The sequence below is a fragment of the Narcine bancroftii genome, chromosome 1 (genome assembly GCF_036971445.1).
Source record: "Narcine bancroftii isolate sNarBan1 chromosome 1, sNarBan1.hap1, whole genome shotgun sequence".
NCBI lineage: Eukaryota > Metazoa > Chordata > Chondrichthyes > Torpediniformes > Narcinidae > Narcine > Narcine bancroftii.
This window is the reverse complement of record NC_091469.1, coordinates 40,510,703-40,527,527: the sequence shown is the minus strand read 5'-3', so window position 1 is coordinate 40,527,527 and position 16,825 is coordinate 40,510,703. Positions and strand designations below refer to the sequence as shown.

Sequence of the window (16,825 nt, the reverse complement as noted above, 5' to 3'; positions counted from 1 at the left end):
AAGGAGAATGCAACAGTTTGGAAAGCTGTAAAATTGGTCCTCCGGTCTAAAGGCCTTCCAGACTTAGGCTGGCAAGAGGTTCTGCCCACCGCGCTCCACTCCATAAGGTCACTTCTCTGCACTGTGACTCCTCACGAACTAATGTTTGCATTCCCGAGGAAATCCAATTGGGGATCACTCTTCCAGCATGGCTAATGACACCAGGACCAGTTCTGCTGAAAACGCACGTGTGGAGAAGCAAAATGGACCCGCTAGTCGAGAAAGTGCACATACTGCATGCAAATCCAATGTATGCCTATGTGGCATACCCGGGTGGCATGGAGGACACGGTCTCGATCAGAGATCTGGCACCTTCAGGCCCTCAATAGACCTGGAACCTCCAAACACCCAGCACAGGGTTCTGAATAACATGGCTCCAATGGAGCTACCATTGGATCTGGGACCCCAGAGTCCCACTACCAAAGAACCACAGGAAGTCCTGGAAGAGCAAAGTCCACCAGGGCTAAGGCGCTTGACCAAAATAACCAGGCCCCCCGATAGACTCAACTTGTAAATAACTGATTTTTTTTTGCTGAATGTGGTCTCTGTTTTCGCCCGCAGGTTCTTTTCTGAAGGAAGGGGTGAATGCAGTGAACTGGAAACTCAGAGTTCACTGTCTGTGTGTAGATTAGACGGCTGACCTCTCCTCTTGGCTCTGCCCCCATCGGTCCCGATATAAACCCTGTTTTCCTACCTTATCTCAGATTTACCTGAAGATCTCTGTAAATACTGACCATTAGTTCTAAGTTAATAAAAGAGTATTTGTGATCCTCACGAGTCTCTGAGTACAATCGATCATGTTACACCAAGCAAATTAAGCTTGGAATTCTTAACTGCAGAGAAGCAAAACTCAAAATGGCTCGGTTCATTGGTACAGCATTTAGAAAAACTCCATCTCACTGAAATAATGTGAAATATTTTAGGAATCCCCAAAGGTGTAAGGTAATAACTTTAATCTTATATATTGCTAGTATAGTTGAACTCAATTGGCATGAGTTGAGTTGAAGTAATTTGAGATAAAGTTGGTTGTTAGCTTTTTCATTTCAGTTAAGATTAAAGATGAGCATTCCTGTCTATTCTTGAACTCATAGAGATTACACACTTCATCTTAACAGATGTGTAAATGATGTGGCATTGCTAAGAATTCTGTCTATCTATTGATTGAGTTCTCTGAACTTGAATGTTGCAATAACTACTAAAGGAAAAATATTTTAATAATAAGCATGCACTAAAATAATAGACAATATGAAGAAAGGTTAACTGCCAACAAAAATGGGAATCCAAAAATATTCAATAAGCATATAAGGTGCGAAAATATAAAAGGAGGAGTGTGGCCATTGATGAGAGAAACAGAAACTTGTACATGGATGCTACAGGTCACTTTAAGGTGCTAAATAAGTGCTTTATTTCCAAAATGTTAGTAAAGGAGAAATAGTTGAGATGATGGGTATGCTAAAAATTAGTAGCATTGATGCTGTTTGATCATGGACTAGGTAAGTCATCAAGACCAGATGGAATGTATGAAGGAAATTCAGGAGGAAATTTTGGGAGCCCTGACCATAATCTTTCAATATAACCTTGTGTATGGGAATGGTTCCAGAGTATCGGAGAGTGACAAATACTACTGCTGTATACAGAAAAAAGGAAGGATAAGCCCATTAGTGAGAGAGTGGAGAAGATCTGAAGCACAGCATTTGATCTGTGTGAACCAGATTCGGTGACAAGTGAGTTTGTAAAGTTGAGAAGTCAGAACAGAAGGTTTGCTTTGGTGTTTAAGTGTCACAACACCCAATAAAAGGAAGAGTAGGTTTCATGGAGTAGTCATTTTGGAGCAACCATGCATGAGCCATCACACCTTTGACAGATTCTCTTTACCCTCGTCCCATCAGGGAGAAGGTTAAGAGAGTGAAAAGCAAGCACCAACAGTTTCTTCCCCACAACCATTGGGCTCCCTCAATAAGTCCGCAACATTGATATCCTGCAGCACTACACTGGTGTGAACCCATGGGAGGTGAGGGAACAGAGATCAGAGGTACAGTGCTCCCATGGGATCCAGCCACCCAGTTGACTTCCATCTGCTCCATAGGGGCTTTGAAGGACCCGTTGAGGGAGCCGACGGTTGTTTACTTTGAAATCCTGTGACTGTGAGTCTGCTCCCAAGATGGTGGCACCTATTAATCAGTAGCATCCACGAGGGTACTGGACCAGGGCACTAGAGGACGGGAAGATCACTACCCGTTTGGGAAGGAGAAGTGGAGGAGACAACCCATGGGGATGGTGTCCATGGTAGCAGACCATTAAGGGGGCTGTGCGGCTGAAGGAACCGTGCATGTGGCGGGCTGCTGGTGATTCGAGGTGAGGAACCCGTGGAAGCTGTGGGCTGCTGGAGACTGCTGTTGGGAAACTCGTGCCAGGCTGGAGACTGGCTCAAAGTGGCTGGATGTCTACCAGGTATCAAAACTGGGATGCGAAGAGGTGCTGAGGGTGCTGAATGGCTCCTGGCCATGTCAGAGGTTTGGATCTGGAGCTTGGGTTGCCAGTGGTTTGAATTGGACTCTGTGTGGCTGCGGAAGTTTTGGAGGCGAATCTCTGGACACTTGCTGGAGGTACTATCTTTTGCTCCTCTCTCTGTGACTGTAAGAGGCGCTTAGGCAATTCCTGTCAGTGGCAAATCTGTCTGCCTTGCAGCAGGCAAAAAGAAATTTCATGTAATATATGACACTATTTTATTACTATGATAATAAATTGAATTTTGAATCTTGAATCTTAAATTGATCTTACTTTTCATTGTAATCCTATAAATTCTGTGAATTGTGCTCTTTACATGGTTGTATGAATGTTAGAGATAATCCGTTAGTCTGTTTGCAGAAGAACATTCTCACTGTACTGGGTATTTTGTAACAAATAAACTTCCTAAAGATTGCCCAAGTGCAATACCTCACACTTGTCCCAATTAAACTCCACTGCCATTTCCCTGCCCATATTTCCAGCTGATCTCTATCCTTTTTACTATTATAGTAATTCAACTCCAAAACTTGCTGTGGGTGCATAACCTTCAATTTTGTTTTACATCTACTCTCCAATTACATTATCTTTAGATCTGTGCTAAACAAACAAGGTAATTCTTGAAGAATGAATCTGTGATTCCTGTTTATTAAATCCAACTAAGCATCATTATGGAATCGTACAACATAGAAAGAGGCCATAACTATGTTGATCATGAAGTACCCACCAATACTAATCCTATTTGCCAGCACTTGTCTGTAGTCTCCTTGCCTTGGTATTCAAGTGTTTGTAGAGAAATATATTAAATATTGTGAAAGGCTATCTCAGGCACTGTATTTCAGATTCCAACTACCCCTCTCTGGAAAAGTTCTTCCTCTTGACCCTCGTCACTTCCTAGCACTTACCTTAAATTTGTGCTCTTTGGCTTAAGTCATGGCTGTTATGGCCTTGGTCTGTACTTCTCAAAATATTGTAGACCTTAATTAGGTTTTCACTCCAGGAAATACAGGCCAGCCTACCCTGGCTCATAACTGAAATGCTCCATCCAAACAATGTCCTAGTCAATCTTCTGTGATCCTCTCTACTGTTGTGATCCTCTCTACTGTTGTCCTCCACTTATATGGAATCTTACCCATGTGATCAGCAAAATTTAAAAAAATCTGCTTGAATTCATCCAATTTCGTCCCTTAATAACCTTGAATACATCAGGATCTGGGGATTTCCTCGTCCATACATGCCTCCCTGACATCTTAATGCCTCCTTTTTAATTGTAATTTGTTCTGTAATTTCCCCATTTCCCTTGCATTCTCCAGCTAGAATTTCTTTGTGCTCAGTGATTACAGATCAGAAAGATTATTGTAATACCTCCACCCTCCATCCCCCAACCTTCTCACTCCACGCACTTTTTTTTTCCTTCAGTTTCAAATGTACCCTACTCTTTCTATGGTTGTTCTCTTGCCCTTAATATACCTATAAAATGCTTTAGGAATTTCCTTTATCATGTCATGGAGACACACAAGACACTGCAGATGATATTTGAGATGCACGAAAGACTGAATGGTATTTCATGATCTTTCTTTGCCCACCCAATTTCCTTTTAAGTACTCTGTTGTCAGTCTCAGCCTGCCATGTACTTCCAAACCTCTTATCTCTTAACTTTCCAAACTACTTTAGACTTGTTACCTAGCCTCTCATGCTTATCATCACATTTTGGCCCTGGACTCAGTCCACTTCCTGCCTGTTCCATTTAATCCTTCCTTCCCCTACAATTCAAAATATATCTGTCTGGATGTAAATTAACTTGCAATTTGTTACTCCCACTCTAATTTTGCCTTGTCTTACAGTTTTGAAATTGACTCTGTCCCAATACAGAAACTTAATTTCTGGTCCATCTTTCTCCTTTTCCATAACCACACTTATGCTTGGCAAGTTGGTGGTGCTAGACTATTAATACCCCACCATACTTTTAATTCACTTTTGTTTTTGATCTTCCATTATAGAATCATGTTTTCTGGTGAACCTAGTAACTTAGTCATGATGATTTTAAAAGGATCAAGGGAACTGGATTGTTGATGTGTGAAAGTGAGGGGAACAACTCAAGTTTTAGGGGCCATAGAGATCACAGGAGCTAGTGGCTCAATATGTAAAAGGAACTGTTGGTTCTTGGGCCCTCCTGCTATGAAAAGAGTGCTGAGTTCAGAAGCTGGGACCCTGATGTTCACAGGAGCACAAGAATTGGCACCTGGAGAGCCAGACCCAGATCATTGAGATTTCCTAACAGTTTGATGGTGAATTATCAGAGTTTAACCAAATCCTGAAACTTACACAAACTGTCTTCAAATTGTTTCCCACTTCAACCATTGCTCAGCTTAAGGTTTGGTCCAACATTGCCAATTCTTCAGCAGGAATGTCTTCATGATGACTCAAAAGTTTCTCTTGGACACACTTAAAATTTCATTCTCTCCAAGCTGGCAATCCTGATGAAGTTTAAACCCCCCATTTCTACAAGCCTCTTGTTGTATCACTCGATGACTTGCCCAAGAACTACAGCTCCTTCTGACTGCTGGAGGACAGTAATTAATACACATTAACGAAGCTTTCAAGTTTCACCCATTTGACGAGCCTTCTCAGATAATAGATTCCTTAATTAACATTATAACCTTCTCTTTTAGTCCCCCCTTTCATGCCTGTAGATTCTAACCTTTATCCAGAAAAAAAGTCAAATTCCTCATTTTTGAGGGAAGGATAAGAAAAATAGAATTGGTAAATTGACTGTTTTTTTCCTAACATTTTATTGTTTCCCTTTTTGATCCTTGATTTATATGGGCCTTGGTTGTGTGCAAAATAGAAAAGCGAGTGCTAAAGGAAAATTCCCTAGGGTGGCGTTGAAAAAATTGATGTGGGATTTTCAATTTGGAGGGTTACGATTACCTAATTTTCAATTTTATTATGAAGCAGCTCAATTTAGATTTCTTAGCGTATTAATGGCCACACAAGAAACGCCTAGTTGGGCACAGATAGAATTGGCAGTTATTTCTGAAAAATTTTCAAATGAATTTTTATTTCGATGGAATAAAAATTTGTTACGAACTTATGATGTACCAATATTGAAACATTTAATGAATTTATGGACAAGTAAATTACATAAAATGGGATTGAAAAATAAGTGGTCGGGAAGATTACCATTATTTAATAATCAACTTGTTCCTTTCTCGGTATCTAATACTATTTTGAAACAATGGGAGGAGAAAGGAATACATTAATTATCTGACTGTTTTTTAGAAGGTCATTTTTGTTCTTTTGTAGAATTGCAAAAGAGATTTGATATAAGTGGTCATTCTATATTTGTGTATTATCAGTTAAGATCTTTTGTAAAACAGGTTGCCAAATGAATTTATTGTCTGAAACTGATTTTGAGAAATACGTGCTTTCATTTCCAAAAAAGGGTTATATATCAGGCTTGTATCGTATTTTGTTGGAATGTGAAAGTAAAATAGATTGGGATAAAGATAAAATGAAATGGGAAAAAGATTTAAGCTTAACAATAACTGAAGAAGATTGGTCTGAAATTTGTCATAACAGTGTTCGAAAATTGATTAATGCTAGATTGGCGATGATCAATTATAGTTTTATACATCAATTATATTTAACACCCGAAAAATTAAAAAAATTTGGTTTTAGTAAGTCAGATCTTTGTTTTCGTTGTGATCAGGTTTCTGGTACTTTTTTACATGCTGTTTGGTTGTGTGATCGGTTACAACAATTTTGGAAAGGTATTCAATCTGTATTTAATAATCTATATAATCTTCATATTGTATTAGACCCTGATATATTTTTATTAGGGAATATGCAACCGTTGATTGATTTAGAATTAGATAATTACCAGATATCTTTTATTTATTTAGCGTTGGCAGTGGCTAAGAAATGTATAGCGATTACTTGGAAGAATAGAAATGTATTGTCTTTAGATAGGTGGTATTCAGAGATGAAGTTTTGTTTGGTCATGGAAAAAATATCATTTTCTATACAAGATAAGATGTCTTTTTATGAGTTAAAGTGGACCCCATTTATTGATTATATACAATTTAAATAAGTTTGAATTAATTATTTTTTTTATTTTTTTTATTTTAAAAAAAACTTTTCATTTATATATTTTTTTTCTATATATATGTTTTTTTTCTTTCCTTTTTTTAGTTTTTTTTATTAGTTGGCTTTTTTTTCATTTAAAGTTTTTTTTTGTTTGTTTTTGGTTTTTTTTATATATAGTTTTATATAATAAAAATTTTGTGGACTAATAATTAATACTTAATTAATATTTTTTAAATATATATATTGATTTTCTTTTTAAGATATTTTTTTTTAAATTTTTTTCTCTTATTATACTAACTATTAATTCTTCACTCTTTATTGTGGGGGTGGGGAGGGGGGGTTTAGTTAAAAATAGTTTCTTTTCTTTTAGTCTTAGTTTTAGTTGTCAGGGGGAGATTTTGAGATTGGTATTGTATTAATTATGATACTTTGTATTTGTATTACTTCGTTTTGTATTTTTTTTGTATGTGAATTACTGACTTTCTTTATATGTTAAAATTAATAAATAAAGTTTCAATAAAAAAGAAAAGCGAGTGCTTTCTAACATGGAACAAGTTTTGAGGTTACCTCTTAATTGCTGGTGAATTATAAAAAAAGTCCTTATTTTCTCTCCGATTGGATCATGTTGATCTTGTTTATTAGAATATTTGGATGTGCAGTATCTGAAACTGTATGTCCTCTTCATGAGAAAAAAGCTGCAAGAGAACTTTTGTGCCTTGCAAGTAATTGATAACTATTAATCCCTAGCATCAAATAGAAATTATTTATAATTATAGACAGAGCAATTTAAAAATGATATTAGAAGACAAAAACCTATCCAATGAAACATTCTGGCTTCAAAATTTTATTGTGGGATCACAATATAAAAGCAATATAGATTAAATTCCTTTTGTGCCCAGCTATTTTTTTTCAATTGATAATAATGTTGTAAGATAGTTATATTATGGATGTTAGCACGATGATGCTGTTGCAAAACACCAATTTTCATGACTTGTTCATTACAATAAATCCTGATTTTGAAATTCCACACTTTGTCAGAAAGCTTGTGGCAAAATGCACTCTAGGTATTGAACTTCATATTTTTGTTTATATGTACAGAGGAATTCATGCAGTGTCACATCTGCAAAATTCATGGTGTATGCTTGGCTGGCATATAGTGCAGACCTTTCCCAGTGTCAAAAGAGAACCTAGATTTTTCTGTTTCAAAAATAATTATTTCAAAGTCATACACTTTTAAAAATGTAACTCTTCTTGTTGAAATGTGTTTCTTATTGCACTGCATATTTCTTTTGAATTGCAAGTAAATGTAATATTCTTTATCCTTTAAAATCTGGCCTGAGATTAACATGTGCCATTTGGAAATGAGTGCAAGGATCCAAATTTAATTCCATTCTTCTGACAGAGAGCCACACTCGCGTGGGCCAGTGTAAATGCAACTCCAACCTGTATAAGTTCATCTGCTCTGTAGGGAGAACAGAAGCTCAAGATTAACCTTTATATTTAAGCCAGTAAAAAGTAGGGTTATTAAGACACAAGAGATTGCAAGTACTGGAGCCTGTAACAAAAAAAATCAAACTGCTGGAGGAACTCAGCGGGCCAAGCAAGGAAACAGACATTTCATGTTTTGCATTGAAACCTTGCCTCAGGACTGAGAAAGGAGATAGGCAGTATGAAAGAGAGGGAGGAATCAGTAGATGATATTTGAATCAAGGAGAGGTGAAAGATGATTTAAAGATTGAGGTGTGCAGATGGGGGGCAATGATGGATAGAAGTAGGCAAAAGAAAAAAAATGAGGATTGCTGATATCTGGAGGAGGGAGGGGGAATGAAGTTGGAGACAACTACTGAAAGGCGAGATACGTAGAGCCATATCAGGGAGGGATGATGGCTTGATGGGAATAATGGGGGAAGAGTTATAATGGGAGGGATATGTGAGGTGGGTAGGCAGAGAAAATGGGGAAGGGAACTGGGTAATGGAGCTCGGGCAATGGGGTATTGGAAAGGAACGTGTATAAGAGGACCTGGTTAGATGAGAAGGAGAGATAAAAGGTGTGAAGGTGAGCAGGATGCTTGGAAATGGAGAATTTGGTCTTCCTGCTTTTGGCTTGTCGTCAACCCAGGTGGAATATGAGATGCAGTTTTTCAAATTTACATTTGTCCTCGCCCTGGAAATGGAGGGGAAATGAGGACAGACAGGTTTAAAGGATTTAAAAGGTTGGCAGCTGGGAGCTCCAGTTAGCATGAGTTATTATTGATGCATCATTATAAAACTGTCTTAGGATTTTGCACAACAGGTTAGTGTCAGGTCTCAGGATTTAAGGCAGAAGCTTAGCTAATGAAGATTATTATTGAATCTTTGAAAAGGAAAATATTATATAAACAACTTTTTATCAAAACTTGATCAGCAGCTAAGCCAAAATGACTTGTTTTAGCAGAGAGCCCTAATTCATGTCAAAACAATGATGGCCAGATTCCCCCAAAAGTCAAGTTACATTATTAGTGAGTTTAAATTCTTTGCCTTTCACCATTGAACATTTGAGGGGCAAAAATCCCTTGTGGTATCTTAAGTTTTTACAAGGCAAATGTGCAGCTATTTGTTATTGAGCCTTACAACATGAAAACAAGCCCATAAGCCTAGCTAGTCTGTGCATGCACCTCCAATCCCCTTCCATCCACGCAGTTATCCAATTGTTTCATAAAGGAAGCTAGCATATCTGCTTCTACCACTTTTTCTGGCAGCTAATTCCATATGCCCCTCTGTTGCTGAGAAAAGAACTGTTCCTTCACTTTGTTCTAAATAGACCCTGAAATGGAAGCTCTGTGCAGCAAGAGTATTGTGGTACTGCAAACTGCGTATTATACTTTCTCTCTCCCTCTTCAATAATGGAAATCCCATTATCATGGCTGCACTTTATACCCCAACTAATGAAGGCAAATATCCTGAATTGCTTATTAACATGTTGTTGATTTTAGGGGTTTTTGGGGATTAAAAAAAAACACCAGCCCCTTAGTACTTTCCTAGGGTGGTCCAATTATTGTTGTATGTATTCTAGCTTTGTTAATTCTTTCAAACTGGATCCTTTCTCATTCTTTCAGGATTAAATTTCATCTGCTATCATCTATCTTAACAAATCATCAGTATTGTTCTGCAGTTGATGAGTACCTTCCTCAATATCGACAACACCAGTAATCTCTGTCATCTATGAACCTACTAATCTACCCATCGCATCTCCAACATTTACATCTAGATTGTGAATATTTATAACAAACAGTAAGTGTTGAAGCACAAATTTTTTGTGGTCCATCACTTGTCACAATCTACTACTTTAAAAACAAGTACCATCCTTTGACTCCTATCACCAAGCCAATTGTGGATTTAAATTGGACTGGGCTTTTGGACCAATCTCACATGTGAAACTTTATTAAAGGTCCTACTGAAGTTCATTTGCACATTTAGTCAACTCCTTGGGCAAATCCACTCCAATTGCAAGTTACATATTCCTTTATTTACCCTCTCACTGATGTTAGATTGAGAAGACTATCATTACCCATTGGCCTTCTTAAGTGTAAAGAGAGCTTTTGGCATACTGGCCTTCATAAATCAAAGTATTGAGAATAGGAATTGGGATGTTATGGTAAAGTTGTTAAAGATGTTGGTGCAGCTAAATTTGGAGTATTGTGCAGTTTTGGTTACCTAATAACAGGAAATATATTAATAAGATTAAAACAGGGCAGAGATTTATTAGAATGTGGCCCAGATTTCAAGAACTGAGTTACAAGGAAAGGTTAAACAGATTAGGACATTATTCACTGGAGCATCAAAGAATGAGTGGAAATTTGAGTATTTAAAATTATAGACAGAGGTAATGCTAATAGGTTTTTTCCACTGAAGGTAGGTGAGATACATGCAGCTGCTCTTCGCCTTCATCGTGGCCTGACACAAAACGCTTGCCTGGACTCCAGAGGCCTGCAGGGCATTTGAGGCCACGAAGGATGCCCTTGTGAAGGCTACCGTGCTCGCCCACCCACACACCGACCTGCATATGGCGCTCTCCGTCAATGCCTCTACCACAGCCGTCAGTGCCGTCCTGGAGCAGCAAGTGAATGGACATTGGAAGCCACTGGCGCTCTTCAGCCGCCTTCTTTGCCCACCAGAGCGCAAGTATAGCGCCTTCGACTGTGAGTTACTGGGCATGTACCTGGCGGTGCGGCATTTCCGCTATTTCTTGGAGGGAAGGACTTTTACCATCTTTACCAACCACAAACCCTTCACTCAGGCGCTCACCTCTCCTTCGTGTCAGAGTTTACCACTGACATTCGGCACAAGGTGGGAAGGACAACATGGTCGCCGATGCACTCTCACGACCGGCCATCTGTGCGCTGACACCTGGCCTCTACTTCGACCAGCTTGCCTTCAGGACTGCCATCAGGGGCCTGCGGTTCCAGGACCTCCCGGCTCCTAGCGGTGAGCGCACTGACCTGTGTGATGTCTCCATGGGCACCCCGCGACCAGTGGTTCCCCAGCAATTGCGCAAACAAGTCTTCCACCCTATCCATGACCTTTCTCACCCTTCCATCAGGACAACGGTCTGTATGGTGGCAGATCGTGGGCTGGGCCAGAACCTGCACCCATTGCCAGCTTTCCAAAGTGCACAGGCACACCAGAGCACCTGTACAGGAGTTCGAGCACGTCCGAGAATGGTTTAGCCACATTCACGTGGACATCGTCGGGCCCTTACCCGTTTCCCGGGGTAACCGTTAACTTTTCACGGTGGTGGACCATACCACTCATTGGCCCGAGGTGATCCTGATGCCAGACACCTCCACGGACTCCTGCTCCCGAGCGTTGTTGCACAGTTGGGTCACCCGGTTCGGCGTCCCGAATCACCTCACCAGCGATCGGGGCACCCATTTCACCTCTGCATTCTGGGCACAGCTCGCCAACAGGCTGGTGATCGAACTACACTGCAACATGGCCTATAAGCTGGACCGCTAGCTCTACCCAGTGAGTTCGTCAACGCCCCTCACAACCCCCAGCAGTCACCGCATGAGCTACTCCCCCACCTCCGGGCCCAGTTGGGCTCCTTCGCACCCCCACCACTGCTCAGACAAGGTGCATGGGCCTCTTGCGTCCCCAGAATAGGTCTGGTACCATTCCCCAACTTAAAACTCTATTACATCAATGATTTTATGGGCGCTGCTTCCTGAACCCATGCAGATTTTAAAAATCAATTTTTATCATCGTCACACAAACTACCACCTCATCCTCAAATTCATTTTGATCATTTCTGAGACTTATCACTCTTGATCTCTCTCTCAGGAGACAAACTATCTGCAGATATCTACTATAAACCCATGGACTTGAGCACACCTCCTCCTCCCAGTCTCCAATGAGGACACCATCCTTTTCTGACAGTTTCTCCATCTCAGCTGCATCAGTTCTCAAGATGAGACATTCAACTACAATGAGGCCAAACATAAACTTGAAAAACAACATTTCCAATTCAACTTGGGAAGCCTACAACCTAATGATAACATACGAACATCAAATTTTCCATTTTCCAGTTCCCCACTTCCTCTGTACTCCTTTCATTCTCCTGCTAGTTCACCCAGCATACATATCTGAACTGCAAAAATAACTGCAATGAAGGTTCATTAGGTTGATGGTGGAATGTGTGGATTATTCTGTGAGGAATGGCTGAGCCTCTCATTCAGTGCAAGAGGTGAGATCATTGAAATTTGCAGAATTCTTCTAATGCTCCACATGTTAATTGGAGGGATAATGGTTCCCTTGGCTATAGTGCTTCAGACAGGTATTCAATACAGAAAGTAATGAATCTTTGGAAATCTCTATCCAAGAGGTTTGTGGAGCTCAGTTGAGACAAGTTATAATAAAGAACATAAGAAATAGGAGCAGGAGTAGACCATGTGGTCTGTTGTGCCTGCTCCGCCATTCAAGGTGATCATGGCTGATCTGATGATAGGCTTATTTCCACCTACTGCCTTTTCTCCATATCCCTTAATTCCCTATGTAAATATCTATCCAACATTGTTTAAAATATATTTAGAGGTTACCTCCATTGTTTCAATGGGCAGCAAATTCCACAGATTCACCAAAAGGAATTCCTCCTCATCTCCGTCCTAAATCTACTACTTGAACCTTGAAGCTATGTCCCCTAGTGCTGGTCTTGCCTACCAACGTAAATAACTTACTTACCTCTTTCTTATCTATGCCTTTCATAACTGTATCTATAAAAAACACCTCTCATTCTTCTAAATTCCAATGAATACAGTCCCAGATGATTCACTCTCTTATAGACTAACCCCTTCATCCATGGAATCAATCTGGTGAACTGCCTCCAAAACCAGTACTCCTTTCCTCAAGTAAGGAGACTGGAATTGCATGCAGTACTCCAGATACGGTCTCCCCAGAGCCCTATACAGTTGTAGCATAACCTCCCTGCTCTTGAATTCAATCCCTCTAGCTATGGCCAACATTCCATGTGCCTTCTTGAAAGCCTGCTGCACCCACACACCAACCTTTTGTGATTCATACCCAAGCACTCCCAAGTCTTTCCGTACCGCAGCAAGCTACAATTGCTTGCCAATTAAATCATATACTGATCTTCAAGACAAGATTTTGGATGTTAAGGAATATGAGGTTAGTACTGGAAAGTGGTGCTGAGATTTTTTAAAAATCAGCCATGATCATCTTGAGTTGCAGATAGGACACAAAGGGCTGAATAGCTTTTTCCTGCTTTATTTCCTATAATCATCTATTTAATTCCAATCAGAAGCATAAAGGACCTTAATCATTTCAGTAAAATTATATTCCCACAGATGAGGTTTAGTTTTGACAAATAATTAAATCAGAAATGTATTTTAGCAGAATCAATAAAATATTTTAAAAATGCAACATCATTGGATACAAACTCAACTATAAAATTCAGATATGATCAATTTTATTGAAAGGTATGTTGATTATTCTCTACTGCATTAAATCGTAAATGTTGAACCACCCAAAATAGTACCTTTATTTATATATGCAGTTAGATATTCTTATTTATTTAGACCATGCTTGTACAATAATAGGTTACTCAAATCAGTTATTCCTCTAAAGTCTTAAGTTTAGCAACTGTTTTCTTTCTAACAAAGCTTATCCACTAAATGCATCTTCATGCAAAATCCATTCAAGTATATAGCCTTTAATGTGGACATTTGAATAGAATATTTATCACAAGGATATCATCTATTTTGCTTGAAGGAGGTCAGCCATGGGAGAGAATGGAGTAATAAGTCAGATGCTATTGACTGGAAGGGATGTGTAAAGTACCACACTGTTTGGTCTTTGGTGTCCTATGTACATTGTTCCCTGCTGTTATTGGCAATCTTCCTTTGTATTCTGACACCAAACATTTCCCTAGTGGCTGTTGTCACAGAAAAAAGAGAATAATCAATATTGCAGTTAAACTCAACTTTCAAAGATGATAGCAGCTCATTGGAGGGCTCAGATTTAATGAATTTTCTTTGATTTTTGGTGAGATTTTAAACATCAAACAATAAATTGGCCTGGGTGCAGTAAAAAATTTAGATCTATTGACTGTAGCTGTGAGATGGAGACAGCAAAAAAAATCACTTGTGGTTTGAGTTTTCCCTTTTATCAGCCTGAATTTCTGTAAAAAGGCAAAAAAAATTCAGAAGTATTTTAATATTTAATTATATATTTACTACAGAACTAGAGATGAGTACACACTTGCTGAACACTTTCATTTTTGTGATAATTGTTACCAGCTAGAGTAATTTATATGCACATAAGCCCACTTGTCTCCTTGGAGGTGGGCTCTCCTTCATTCAGCATGCCTTGTGTCTCGCCGAGAGCATGAAAAATTAGCTCACTCAAGACCCAGTTTTTCCATAAAAATTGCATCAGGGTGTTTCTTTGTGGTAGGTATTTGCTAGGCCAAGATACTGTTTGTTGTTGAGCAATGTAACAGGGGAAATGTGAAAGCCCAATTTCTCATGCCAAAGGCTTGGGGAAAAAAAAGAGAGCTCAATAAAAGAGAAAACAAAAACCTGGCTATTGTTCTGTAATTTTTTTTCCACAAAATAAATTACTTTCTATACAAGAGATGCCTTTAGTTTTTAAAACTGGATTCCAGAGTTACACTGTTAAGCAATGACAGCGTTGTTTAGATAATTATTCTTGTCTTCCCCTCTTGCCCGCCCCACCCCAACATCTCCCTCAGAGGCTTGGGTTTTTAAGAATGTATGTGTCACTCAGCTGCTCAATAGGTTCCTACTGACAAAACCTTACATTTAGACAAACAAATAACATTTAAAAGGGGCCAATAGCATGTGCAGTATTGCTTTAGCTTCAAACCTAAAGTTTATATTATTTGGCTGGGCTAGATACTACATATAAAATGTTGTGATGAAAGCCAATCTGGCTTTATGAGGGTTAATGTTGGTTTCTTTGGTGCAAGAGAAAGCTTTGCAAGTCAAGTTCTGAGAGATCACTTGATAAATAAGATAGCATATTTTTTGGCGAATGGAAGTACGTTCCAAAGTAGCTGTCTTTATTGTGAAATGTTTAAAAAAAAATTCCTTGCAAAACATTCTGTAAAGCACATCTGGATTTTAATAGCAGTCTGTGGAACTCCATTCCTCGGTGGGAAGTGGAAGCAAAGTTTTTCAATATCTTTAAGACAGCCGCAGGTAAGTATTTAATAATCAAGGGGGTAAAAGATAGGGCCTTCATTGAACCTGTCTGATCAGTCTGATTGAATTCTTTGAAGAGTTAACAATGGGTATTGATGAGGGCAAAGAAGTACATGCTATTTACATGGACTTTAGTATGAAGCCTTTCACAAGGTCTCTCCTGGGACACTGGTTCAACATGTTAGGACCTATGTAATTCAGGACAAGTTGGCAAACTGGATTAAAAATTGGCCTGGCAGTAGGAGACAGAGATGGAAGAGAGTTGCTTTCACGATTGGATATCTGTGGTATTGCCCTTGGATCCATGCTGGGAGTTCGTGTTTTTTTTTTAAACTTTTACTTTGCATGCCATCCAAGTAAGTCAACACATACATAAGTACAACAAAGAAGTTCAAAAAACAAAAGTGAAGAATATAGTGTGCAGAGAAAGTTCAGCTATGAAGTGCAAGGGTTGCAATGAGATAGGTTGGTGAGATCAAGAGATCATCCTTAATGTGTGAGGGGTCTGTCTGGATAGCCTATGTCCCAATGCCATTAATGGTGATTTTTTTCTATTTCAGGTAACCCACTCCCTCTGTGTTCCTTTCCCACTCCAACTGATCCACTTAGGTTCACTTTATTCACCTTTTCTCTTTGCTTTCATACACAACTTTTACTCTCCCCCACCAAATTCCATCTGCCATAGAACAGTACAACACTGGGACAGGTCCCTTGGGTCATGATGTCAGTGCTGAACACGATGCCAAATTGAACTGATTTTTTTTCTGCCACCACATGATTCGTATCCCTCCATTCCTTACGTTTCTTTCATGCTTCAATCTAAAAGCCTCTAACACATCGTCATCTCTCCCTTATTTGGTTCCAGTTATCATCTTCCAGACTCTCTCTCTACCTTACCCCCTCCTCTTCCCCTCTACCTGGGTCCATGTGCTTATCATCCCTACCTGAACACTACTGAATATTACACAAGTGCTGTGGGATGATGTACAGTAGGATGAGGTGCAGCAACATTGGCTAGGAAAACAGGTTCAGGTTTGAGCACTGGAATGATAAATGCACAAGATACTTGGGTTAAGTTGAGGAGAAAGGGAAGCAGTCACCTTGTTGAGAAAGCACAGTGGATGCCCCATAAGTCAATGGTAGAAGGAAGAGGAACTAATGTGACAAATCTCAGAGAAGTGCAAAGATAGCTGTGATAAAGGGGCATTTTCAACAGTCCAAGAGCTAACTGAAATATTAAACTACAGGAAGGAGCTCAACATCCATTCATTCATGGGATTATGTTTAATTAGTGGGAGCAAGTAAAACTAGAGAGGTGGCAGCATTAAACTTAAGGAATTAACCTGGCAACTAGAAAAGGTGGTAGTGTAAGATTAAACTAAGATAGCAATATTAATTCAGTTAATTTTTGGCATCTTTATGGAAAAGGGCAAATGCAGACTGAGAGTGAAATTCTTAAGTTGGGGAAAAACCAA

The 16,825-nt window shown here is 39.2% G+C and overlaps 1 protein-coding gene across 7 annotated transcripts in view; it reads left to right on the top strand.

The window, feature by feature from the left end:
- Window positions 1-16,825, top strand: part of ccdc171 (coiled-coil domain containing 171) — a 378,891-nt gene that overhangs the window by 229,802 nt on the left and 132,264 nt on the right. Inside the window, exon 23 of one of the 7 annotated variants that reach the window (XM_069924493.1) lies at window positions 601-763. The exons of the other annotated variants lie outside the window; for them this stretch is intronic. Within the exon in view, the coding sequence (XP_069780594.1) occupies window positions 601-612 (12 nt within the window). The 3' untranslated portion in view covers window positions 613-763. Of the gene's footprint in view, window positions 1-600; window positions 764-16,825 lie in introns of those variants that run through there. 7 annotated transcript variants of the gene reach the window in all.